Raw genomic sequence first — 12,679 nt, forward strand, 5'->3', positions numbered from 1 at the left:
GATTAATCCCGATTAAATAAGTTTATAAGATAAGATATAAGATTGACAGCCCCAATGTAAACATATATCACTGCACACTGATCTTGCGATAGGATCACAGCAGCCATGACGCCAAATCGGGCCAGGGGCTAAAGTAGGGAAAGCCAATGGCCCCTTCCCCAATTCCTACCCCCCTACTTCCGGTGCCCTTGATCAGATCACACCCATCTTCATACTCAACCTTCATTTTGATCTCAACTACACAACTGTAAAGATTCATGACTGCTTCTTGCTCGGCTGCGACACTATCACGGTGACAAAATGACACAGACAGACATATAAACACCTGGCAAAGTACTCCAAACGTCCTCTGTGGTAGTTGCCGCTACAGTAGGCATCTCCAGGATAACATTCTGCCATGATGACACACACACACACACACACACAGACAGACTCACAAGGTCAAAAAAACATACCACCCACATGCTGTCGCGGCTGGTAAACACACATTGACTTTGTAAAACGCATCTCTAGCATGACTGGATGTGTGTTTGAAAAGGCACAGCGAGAGAGAGACTCAAACATGGGATGCATGAGAGAGATGCACACACAAACATATACACACTGTCTCTTCAAGCCTGTTTAGAGGATAAGAGGCCTGTGTGTGTGTGTGTGTGTGTGTGTGTGTGTGTGTGTGTGTGTGTGTGTGTGTGTGTGTGTGTGTGTGTGTGTGTGTGTGTTGTGTACCTGAGGCAGTGTAATCAGTTTGACTCCCTGCAGTTTCCTCTCAAGGTCACAATATGAACTCTGTCTGGTCTGGCTGCTCTCCTGTGTGTTTTTCCTCCTCTCTGCTCTGGCTGACTGCATACTCTGCTGTATTCACTGGTTTCCTGTCTGTCTGACTGACTCTTAGAGTTGGCTGATATTACTATTTATACTGGGAGATTATTGATTTGTTTTTTTTCTGTACCGCTTATAGAGGTGTCCTTCCCAGTAATTCTCTGTCAATGTGGGTAATGTTGCTAATCAATGAACAGGACTGATTCATTTATTTGTTTATTTAACAGGGACAATGGATAGTCATTCACTCATTTTGTATCATGTGCCTTGTTTTTGTCAGGTATTTATTTTACTGAAATATATCTGCTGTGTGCTGTCGCAGCCTGGTTTACTGGCTGATTTGTCCCTGTGTTTCAGCGGTGTCTGTACCGCCGCAGCCTGGTTTACTGGCTGTTTTGTCCCTCTATTTCAGCGGTGGTCAGTGCCATCCCGGTGCCTGCTCTGGACTCCTCTCAGTATCCTGGTATCCTGCCTTCACCTTCCTGCGGCTTTACTCACAACAAGTTCAGCCTGAGACCGATGCCCTTCCCAAGCCTGACCGTGGACAGAGGATACACACCAGGTACTGCAATGCTACTACTAATACTTCTGAGAATACTACTGTAGAGATAGAGACACACACCAGGTTCTTCTATTACTTTAACATCTGTCGTTCTCACCACTCTTCACCATATCAGAGCATCCTGACTAACCACTACACCACAAATGTCAACCACTGTATACTGCATATCTTATTAACTTATTAATAAGTAGTCCAATATGGCAAAACTGGTTGAAACTGCATTATGTGTTGTTTAAGAACGGAAAGCTTGACAGGTGTAGCAACAGTAACTAAGGGGCAGGACTTACAGCCAATGGTCTGTATTAATGTATCACTATCATAATGCTATGACCACTGCAACTGTTAATAACATTACACGTTGTACTAATAAAACAACCCTAACCTTTAATAAATACAACAGGGCTTACACCGCAACATCTTAATCTTTCCAGCTCTCTCTCCGCTGCTGCTCCCCACCTCCCCCTCCCTGTCGTATTTAAGCCCATTTTGCTGCAGAGCTAAATGCTAAACGACATGGTGGGGAGCAGTAATTCAGTAATTCAGTAATTGGCTAATTCCTAGTCGGCTTGTATCAGTGATTTAACAACAGCAGAGAGAGACGAGGGGAAGCTTCGGTGTCATTGAATTAGCCGACACAGCAGGAGAGCTGATGGCAGAATGCACACTTGCAATGAGCTGACGGGAGGAGGGTGGTGGCGGCGGTGGTGGAGGTGGTGGTGTGGGGCAGCGGTGACGGAGAGGCAGATATAACGAGGAAGTGATAGAGAGGCAGTTAATGAGGGAGATGACATAAAGTTTAAAGGCATACAAACAATGAGACGCTGAGCTTCACCGATTGTAAAGTGAAAGGTTCAAGATTGACAAGAAGAAGACGTTCAAGAAGACTTTTAGTCCCTGGAACTACTTTTTAAGGAACTAAAAGGTTCCTTCAGCCCACCGTTGTCTGCGTTTCCACCGCGGCCTAAAGACCTGCAAAGATTAGGCAAATTAGTCTGCTGACGTATGAAAAAGCAACATGACATGTGACGAGGGCTGGTTTATATTAAACTAGAATGGCACTCGGAGAGCGCAGACCTCCGCCAAGGTGCCCGAGTAAGATTGCCGTCGTAAAACGCTTCATTCAAACTGGACAGAAACAAAATAAAACTCATCTAAACCGTCGTCGTTACTCTTTCCAACAATCACCAAGTGTGCTTTGGTCGAACTCAACTGTAATTTCACAGTTGTCAACCCCCCGCTCTCTTTCTGTCTTTCTCTCTGAAGGAAAGAGGTGGGGTCATGCGTCATCAACGCGTCATCACACTGTGCATGTGTTATACCCAGAGGTCTTAATGTTCTGGCTGATCGGAATCCTTAAAAAAATTCCTGAATCCGCATCATAAACAGATCACTACCAAAATCGAATGGATTGTTCATTGTGCCACACCCCAACCCTCCAAAACATTTCATTCAAATCAGTCGCAGACATTTGGAGTAATCGTGCTAACGGATAAACAAACCAACACCAGTGAAAAAATAACCTCCTTAACAAGGACCCGCACATTGAGACATTGCTCTATAGTGCCACTAGTGGTCAAAAGTCTCACAGGGTACCTTTAAAAAGAAAGTTAACAGGGAAATTATGTGCGAGCTAAGTCAGAAAAGGCATGATTTACTGCTGATGTAGTGATGCGATGTGTATCTGTCTGTCCAGGAGTCTCCTGTGTTTCTATGCTGAGGAACACTTAGAGTGAAAAGTACATTGTGTGACTTTACAGAAGAGAAAAAAAAAACCCATTTCACTCTGTTATAAAACCAGTCTGTTGTTAGGAGCTCGCCTTCCTCTGCAGACAAAGCAAATAAAAAGATAATCAAATAAATCACTGCTCCTCTCTACTTCAATATCTCTAACCAGTGGATTTGTTTTCTCTCTGCACATACATTAGAATATGTCAGATGTTGTGTTGCTGTGTTCGATGTCTAAACACACTTTTTATGCTTTCCATTCAGCCACTGTGAGTCACCAAAAATTAGTAAATTACAATGACAAAAGTCGCCCTCCCTCGTCTTTTCCAGTTTATCTTCGGGATCCTGGAGAATGTCTCCAGCACACCTCTGTCCCAGTGAGGAGGAAAACTTTCATGCATAGCAACGCAGACATGACTCGCTCTCAGCGTTGTCGTCGGCAACAGCATCCGACAAAAACTCTGACATTCATTACAGCAGAATGATTACGTTTCTGTTGGCAACGGAGGGCAATTTGAGCAAAGGCACCAGCAGTCGGCAGCTCAGGTTCTGGAGGGTACCCGCCGGCCATATCCTCCTCGCTGCAGCTGCAGCCTGGAGCAGCCTCTCTCCGGCTGAATATCTGAGTCAGCCAAAACACTGATGTACACTCTAAAAAATCTTCGTCCGTAATATCCTCTGCACTCACATTTTGGGGTGTCATTTTCGCTGCTGAGCGGTGCTCCAGAGATGACTTATATTTCTGTATGCTTACCAGGAAGTTGGCATCGCCCTGGGTTACCTTGACAAAAAGCCAATGGGGTAAATTGGGTTCTGGATTATTGCAGAAAAAAAATTCTGTGGCACGTTTATGACACTTGCACATTTTGTTCATTAAGATAATCTTCACAAATGAACACCACTTCTATGATTTTTGAAGAACGGCAGCTGTTTTTTGCACTATATCCCTAACTCATATACAAAGACATAAGCTTGACAATCTGCAAATGTTCCCTTTAATTTGCAGCGTGTTGAGCTCTCAGGGCCACCGTGCTTAATGATTTTTTGTTCACACTTTCCTGATGAGTTGAGATAACAAAAAAAGAGCATTCTTCTGTGGAAAAACACAACAATTAAAAACTCCTCTAAGGCTTGTCATTTCGCTGCTAAACTTACCAGGTCTGAGTTATTGTTCCTCTTTCTTTTTCTCAGGGCTCTCTGAGACTTTTATTCCTCTTCAGTCTCTCTTCTTCCTCCCATGGGGAGTGGCTCTCACACTCTCTCTCTCGCTCAGCTTTTCCTCTCGTTTCTTCCTCCTGTATTGGCTGGTTGATGAACACACAGCGGCTCTACATGTAATTACCGGCTGTCTTCACTCTCCCATGTTCGCTCTGATCGGACTGGCTGTAGCTACATGGGGAGTTTCATCCCTCATGTCACATCTGAGGCATATTTCTTGCACACGGTTTCTCTTTTCTTCAGAAGGAAGCTCCTCTTCCTCTTTCTTTCACATGTTTCTCTGACGATAAAAGGTGATTTTTCACAGTGAGAAAACATAGAAAACGCCAGTGAGACACTTCACACTCAACAAAGTAAAAGAAGAAAACTGCAAACCTGGCAGGGTTTTTTTGCGCATGAGGAAAAGATCGATGTTTTGAACGAATTAATTGAACTATACAGTTTTAAAGATCTGTGAGCCTTTCAGTATGTAAATGACATTTCTCCAAATGAGTGTTCACTCTTGTTTTGTCCTTCCCTCTCTCCGTCCCCATTCTTTCCTTCCTCCCATCCCCAAATCCATCCCTAACATCTCTCATCTCTTTTCATCCTCACAACAATTCTTTTCACTCTCTTACCCCCTGTCCTAACTTCCTTCATCTCCTCCTCTCTCTTCCTCAGCGATGCCTTCAGACTCCTCCACCAGTCTTCTCCTCCAGCAGCAGCCTCCGCCCCAGCAAACCGCTCCGCTCCTCCCCGGCTCCTCCGCACCGTCGGGGGAACACGTTCCTGGTGTTGGCCAGATCCCAGGGGCCCCCACCGTCGCCGCTGAGGAGGCCCAGGCTGGGAGCGGTCGGACCATCCCAACAGCCTGCGTGCGGCCCACCCACCCGCTACGAAGCTTCACCAACCCGCTGCTGCCACCGCCCATGGGGACCATCGACCCCAAGGTGTACACCTCCATGATGCCACAATCCAGTGAGTACAGCTTTATTGTTGTTCAATAATCAAAGGTCAAGAAACACCCGGATTATTTTGTGATGTTACATAAGGTACCGTGATGTATCGTGATATAACGTGACGTGAACAGGAGTCACATGACATTACAAGACACAACGTGACTTGAATTTATGTGACCAGGCGGCAAACTCCGATTCTGAAAAGTGAAGCCAATGCGGAAGTGCCTTAAACCTGCATTCTTTATAACAGCCAGCAGGGGGCGACTCCTCTGGTTGCAAAAAGAAGTCTGATTGTATAGAAGTTTATAAGAAAATGAGCCTACTTCTCACTTGATTTATTACCTCAGTAAACATTGTAAACATGAGTTTATGGTCTCAATTGTTAGTTTCAAGTCTTCTTCAATACAGCATGATGTTCATTTAGTAAATTATGGTCCCATTTAGAGTCAAATAGACCATAAAGCAGGGGATGCTTTAGGGCAGGGCTACCTTGTGATTGACAGGTTGCTACCAGTGATGTAATATAACTAAGTACATTTAGTCAAGTACTGTACTTAAGTACAATTTGAGCTACTTGTACTTTACTTGAGTATTTCCATTTTCTGATACTTTATACCTCTACTTCATTTTTAATGGATTGACAGCAAGGAAAACATGTCCCCGGCCTTGGACTGGAGCTTTTTTTTGTTATTTTGCATTTAGTGTTCAATCCATGAAACACTAACAGCCCGGTCTCAATCCTCTGCTGAAGCGAATACAAGAAAATAAGTGTGTTTTATCAAACATGATGAGAAAACCAATATTTTGAAAAAAGTGCAGCGTCTGGTTCCACTCTGTAGCCGCTCCTGAAGCTCCAGTTTGTTGATTGTTTTGTCAGATTCCAGTGACTCTCTGTTTATTCTCTCCGCTGAGCGGCTGCACTCTGTTTAATATTTTATTCACGGAGACTAAATATGTTAGCCTAAGGCTGCTACACAGTGTGTGCGTGTGTGTGTGGTACGTATGTGCATGTGATAATTTACTCTAATTTATCATTTTTTTTGTACCTGCTCTCAAATGCTGACTTGCAAACTGAACAGAAGAAGTTGTATACTCACTCAGTTCTGTTCTCATCTCTAAACTTTCATAAATCCCAACATAAAGTGTGTTAGTAAGGTTGTTCCACCGTGAGCTCTCTCTTCCGAAAGATATTCCCTCATTCCCTCTTTGTCTTATTGACTTTACTTTTTCTCTCTCTTTTCCCTTTTATATTCTCCTCTTACTGTCTGTTTTTTAGATCTTTTAATCTCACTTTCCTCTCCCTCCGTATAGCTCATCCTGTCATTCTCTCTTTCTGATCGCCTGCAGCAGTGTGAACAGAAAACAAAATACTCTCCTACAGTACATATGATCCCTGGACAGTTTGTGTGTGTGGAGGTGTATTGTGTGTTCCTGCTTTCTGTAGGTGTGTATCACCTCTGTGTGTGTATGTGTGTGTGTGGGTGTATATAGTTCCATTATGGTTCTGTTTACACGCCCAGGTGGCCTCAGATTAACATTGATTTTCAGCTCCTGGAAACCTTTCGCTCAGAAATAGCGCACCCGAGGCGACGCTCGGCTCGACTCAAAGAGACCCCCTCGCTCACCCTGTGACCCCCCCCCCCCTCTTCCTCTCCTCCGTCTCTCTATCAAGGAGGGAAAAAAACAGACTTGTGAGCGATGGCGTTTGATGTTCATTGTTGGCCTTGTTTGTGTGTTTATCCGAGCCCGAATGACTCCCTCGGTGAAAAGAATGAGATGTTTTCATGGTTTAATTGGATTGTTGTGGTGAGAATGAGAGAGAGAGAGATAGAGAGAGAAAGAGAGAGAGAGAGAGAGAGAGAGAGAGAGAGACCTGAAAAGACTAAAGGTTGATACTCCAGTTTGTAAGATGGATAGAAAGCTGCACAGGAAAGAGGTTTACCTCACTCAAAGCGCTCGGTGAATCTTTCTTCAACCTCGACCAAGTGTTTTAGTCTCCTGAACTAGATGATTATTATTAGGGATGCACCAATCCGACTGTTTCAGTCCCGATAGCAATAGCGATACCTGGGCTTTGGGTATCAGCCGATAACATAGTAGCGATCCGATGTTTAATTAATAAGCTGTATGCCTCACTGTGTGGAAGTGGCTGGGATCATTCTTGGTAACACTTCATTTTACAGGTCCACAATTTATCATGGTAATTAGGTGAGAATTAGTAAGTAACCTTTTTGAAGTCTCTTTGGAATTACTGACAAATCACCCCAATATTTATCTCCAAATTTATCAAAAATGACATTATTATAAACATAATAATTATATGCTAAAATGGCATATAATCGTTAAAATAGGGCCCTTATTGGATATTGCTTATCCAGACATCTATACATATTTGATTGAATAACGTTAACTAATAGTTGTCTGTACAAATACAACATGTTATTGCCAACTGTTTGATCTAAAGGCTGAGATTTAGTTGGAGAGTCTGATGCTGCTCTAACGTTAATGACTGTATTACAGCAGCAGCCTCCCAGTCAAGCTATTTTCTACACTGACAGCGAATATTACACACAACACAACAGCTTTTCGTAATTTTTTCATTTTCTCTCCTGTGACAGCGAGTTTCTTTACCCCAAAAGGGAGAAGAGATCTAATAGGCGTAGTAGTCCTTCAGGAGCGTTTGATGAATATTGTGATAATACAACACCAAGTTAATATTTTGGCCACAATTATCATGACGTGAAAACCTAATTCCCCCGTCTCCGGTGTCAAAGCGTCAAACTTTGTATACCCATCCATGTGATATAAGGGCATCACAATTTCTGGGTTGGAAGAAAACATTGTCTGCAAACATAATCTATTATGTTTCCCCCCATTTAGTAGAATATAAACATATTTTGTAGGAGACAGGGTTGACATCCCATTGTGATCAGAATATGAGCCAGAAACTCTGTCAGTTAAAATACAGTGAGTGAAAGAATCTGGAGTGGAACAAATTAAACCACAATTATGTTGCTGCTATGAAAACCGTTTAGATTAGAAATAAATATTGTCAACAACTTCTGTTTTCAGCAAAGGGCTTTTTTCTTCTTCACCATCCACAGAAACTTCCACCCCCCTGCTCCCTAATTCTATATCAATATTTAAACTGATCCCTTCTCCTTTTTAAATCCAAGGCCCCTCTGCAGAGTAAAGTATGATGGTGGTCAGTTACTCACCTAAATTGGCCTGAATGTGCGGCTTAATGCTGGAAGCTGGAATGGGATTGTCTGGCTCAATGTCTGATTCTGAGAAAAGACATTTCCAGCCACAGCTGGAGGTCGACACAGAGCCAGCTGTGATGGATGTTTTTAAGTGTACGCCTTCATCTCGCCTCAGAGGGCACACGTTATTACCAATAAAAAGCTTTCAGATAGTTTAAAATGGTTATCTCAAACATTTGGACAACCACGTAGGACAGAGATTTTTTATAGTCATTCTCAAATCGTACACTTAGCTTTATTTTATTGTCTAGAGGCTGCAATGTTCTTTATCCAAAATTATACAGAAGCCGTACCAGTTTCTCCTGAGGGTTGCACCGCAGGGGAGGTCAGCAAAATCATTAGGTTTCATTCCCGGACCGTGAATATATAGCAAATATATATATTTACTCAGTCAATAAATAAATAAAACATGAATACGAACATAACCTGAAAACATAAAACAGCATTATAAGAACTCAGCCATGTAATGATTAAATCGTAGTGCTGAGGAGAGCGGCGGGTAAATCCAGGTAAAAGCTCAGATCTCATATTACACGACCTGTTAATACCCACCTCATGTCAAGAAGGTGAGATGGGAGATAAGGGGAAAAAAAGATTTTTCAAAAGGCTTTGAAGCTTCAGGCGTGAAGTAAAGATGGAGCTGTGCGGACGGTGGAGAAGGCGAGAGTTTTTCCTCAATCTGCAGGCGTTTGATCAGAGAGAATCTTAAAAATGTTAAAAAGGTGGTGAAGTGGTCAGAATGTGTTCTGAAACTGTAATACACCGTACAGTTTGCAAACTTTGTACTGCTCTCACACCGCTCAAATCAAAAAGTTCAAAGTAGCTCTTTGTCCTATGCTATGGAAGCCCATTTCTACCAGGAAAAGAAAAAAAATGAGGAAAAAAAGGATAATTATAAATATTAAAACAAAATTATGAGATACTAAGATACAATTATGAGGTAGGGAGTAAAACTTACTATTTTAGGATTATGACATACTGAATCAAATATTTGACATAATAAGAAGGGCTGTCAATCGATTAAAATGTTTGTTCGCAATAAATCGCAAATTAATCACACATTTTTTTATCTGTTGAAGGGTGCAAATGTATGTATATATGTATTATTTGAAATCAATTAACAACACAAAACAATGACAAATATTGTCCAGAAACCCCCAGAAAAATATGCTCAAATCATAACATGGCAAACACTTGCCCCAAGCGACACGTGATTATCATAAAGCGGGCATATCTGTAAAGGGGAGACTCGTGGGAACTGATAGAGCCCATTTTCATTCACATCTCTTTTGAGGTGAAATCGATGGGCCCATTTGAAAAATGGCCATCCCAGTTTTTCCTCGCCAAAAGATGTAGCGCGTGTTTGGAGCGTTATTTAGCCTCCTTCGCAACAAGCTAGACATGATTAGTACCAATGGATTCCTCAAGTTTTCTAGTGTCATATGATTGAATACTTCACTCTAGCTTTAAAATTGAGCCCTCTACAACCTAAAAATGTTTTTAGCGTTAATGCGTTAAAGAAATTAGTGTTGTTAAAACAAGTGTGCGTTAATGCGTTATTATCGCGTTAACTTTGACAGCCCTAACAATAAGTCAAAAAGAGTCAAAATTAAGAAACACTACATCAATATTTTTCTATCTCAAAGGTTATGAGATAGAATATGCTATACTACCGGTAGATTGTGAGCCAGTTAAAATTTATACTTTTAAAATCAAAATTGTATATATATATGATTTGACTCACTAAATCAAGAAATTTTACAGGTGTGTAGTTGAGATCAAAATGAAGGCTGTGTTCGATGATGGGTGTGGTCCATGCAAGATGGTCTCTAGTTTTAGATTATCTAAATTTAAGGGGTCAAATCTGGATTTATTGTCATTATTTTTTCTTTACAATTTTGTGTTATTTTGAGCATAGTTATTTTTATCATCCCTAACTTTTCACTGATTTTTTCATGGCGGAAATGGGCCTCCATACATAAATCAATCACCAAATTGTATTTATAGAGCTCATTTCATACAACAGGCGTTGACTCAATGTGCTTCAAATACGACATGTGACAAAACATATAAAATAACATAATAACATATAAGATAAGAATCTATAACATAAATAAAACATAAAATAAGAAGGTATTACAGTAAAAGGGGAATAATATACAAAGTCATTATTATTGTTTTAATAATACTGATTCTAAAATAAAAGTTTTACCTGTTAACCACATGCTAAACACAACTAAAAGCTTGCGATATGTTTTGAGACTGCTTTTAAAAGAAGTCACTGTTGTAGCAGACCTCAGTTCAAGAGGCAGAGAATGTACTTATTTTTGTACAAATATTGAGACAATTTTGGAAACCTATATAGCTACTTTCCAAAAGTTCACTAAACCCCAGCCCACTCAGCCTGTCTGTGTACGTTTTATGTCTTTCCTGACCGATGAGGGAGCCAGGTGCACAGACAGGTAGACATCAAACAGACATAAGAAGAAAATAAAAGGAAGATAAAACAGGCAGACAAAGAAACACCAAACTCCTGTGTGAAGCGGAGGAGATGTCTGCTCTCTCCCTCCAGAGACACAATGTCTCCTCAAAGACACTTTTCATCTTAAACTGTATTTACTTCAAACCGTCCTCGGGATCAATAACCCCGCCCCCTCCATCCTCACCTCCTATCGCTGTAAATCTCTCCATCTTTGCCTTCGACCCAGAAACAGAGACAGACACCGCCGATGTGACCCCCGGCGGGCGTTTCACACCTCCACTCCTTCTTGTCTGGTAAATATATCCACCTCTCTGAGCAGACGAGCCGCCGCTCCCCCCCCGCACTCTCACACACCCATCCCTCTCTGACAAACCCCCCGAGGGTGAGCCAGGCACCGTGAAACTCTCTTTTATGGCTTTCACCACTGTGGATGTGTAACCTTTGCTTTGGCTCTGTACCGCTGCGGCTCATTGTGTTTTTCCACAAAATGTCTTTTTCTGGAGCTCAGCAGAGGTTTGGATTCAGTCTGACAGGATCGTGCTGAGAAGTCATACAAACACATTTGGTTCTGCTTCATTTTAAAATGAAGCTGGCAGGGATTTCTGCACCACATTTACAGAAATTCAGAGTCACACGAGGTCAGTGTTACTGTGAGAGTAAAGTACTGGGACGGAAAAGATACAGATACTCAAAAGTCCTGAGCCACTCGAGCGCCAGTGTAAGGTCATGATGCTCCACGCACCAGAAAGTTTGGATCGATGAGAAACGGAGAAATAACATAGATATTATTTCTTACTGCTCTTGGGGGGGATCTGAAGGTGGTTTGGCTCTCTTTGTGACCAGATCACAACGAGGTGTAAATGGCATCTGTAAAGCTTGAAGATGTAATCCTCCCATGAAGCTGAAAGGTCACCCAACCCCAACCTGACCCGCCAGATGGTTTGTTACACAGAACCATCTGAGAAGACGTCATTGGAAACTGTTTGAAAAAGGGCAGGTACTTTTAAAAAAAAAAACAACACTTGGCAGGGGATTGGATGAACCATCTGTCAATCAAACTATTGCCGAAACCAGTCGGGAGAAGAGCGAGAACATCTTATCCATCGAGAAAAGCCTTCAGTGACGTTCTTTGCTCTTCTTTCAATGAAGAAATACTGGATGGATGGATGAATAAATAAATCTGAGTCACTCCAAAGATAATGCCAATGAGTGACAAATATTGGAAGGGACATTTCTGTCCTCCCAAAATATTGGTGGAGACATGTCCCTACCATCCATATGCAAACCTTTTATACCACAAAAATTGTATTACTGTTAAAATTACCGCCAAAAACATTTCGGCTCCCGCCCTCCAGGCGTTGAAGTGCCACTCCATCTCAAAGTCCCAGGCTGAATTTCAGTCCCCGTCCACCCCAGGTCGACTCCCCCACTCACTGAACACTTCATTTCTTATTATTTTAAAGTTTTCTGCCGATTGATTTTCACAGAAATTAACTGAGAACAAGGAACGTGAAGTAGAAAGGATTTGTAATTCATGAACTAAAATCATATAATTTGGATTATCACTTGAATAAAACATTTTCATAATGACCAGATCAATCTACATACATATGGGTATACGGTATATGATTATGTTAGTGTACAGGTGAACCACAGGAGGGTACTGAGGACT

General features: G+C 41.8%; 2 protein-coding genes across 5 annotated transcripts in view; one reads left to right on the top strand and one right to left on the bottom strand.

The window, feature by feature from the left end:
• dcc (DCC netrin 1 receptor) overlaps positions 1-12,679 on the top strand; it is a 330,153-nt gene that overhangs the window by 298,419 nt on the left and 19,055 nt on the right. For all 4 annotated transcript variants that reach the window (XM_074617402.1, XM_074617403.1, XM_074617404.1 and 1 more), the window contains exons 26-27: positions 1,232-1,381; positions 4,985-5,281. In XM_074617402.1, coding sequence (XP_074473503.1) covers positions 1,232-1,381; positions 4,985-5,281 — 447 coding nt within the window. The remainder of the gene's footprint in view (positions 1-1,231; positions 1,382-4,984; positions 5,282-12,679) is intronic.
• The window catches only part of spina (spindlin a), a 391,527-nt gene that overhangs the window by 245,742 nt on the left and 133,106 nt on the right, over positions 1-12,679 (bottom strand). The gene's annotated exons all lie outside the window — the stretch shown is intronic.

The sequence above is a fragment of the Sebastes fasciatus genome, chromosome 19 (assembly GCF_043250625.1).
Source record: "Sebastes fasciatus isolate fSebFas1 chromosome 19, fSebFas1.pri, whole genome shotgun sequence".
Taxonomy (NCBI): Eukaryota; Metazoa; Chordata; class Actinopteri; order Perciformes; family Sebastidae; genus Sebastes; species Sebastes fasciatus.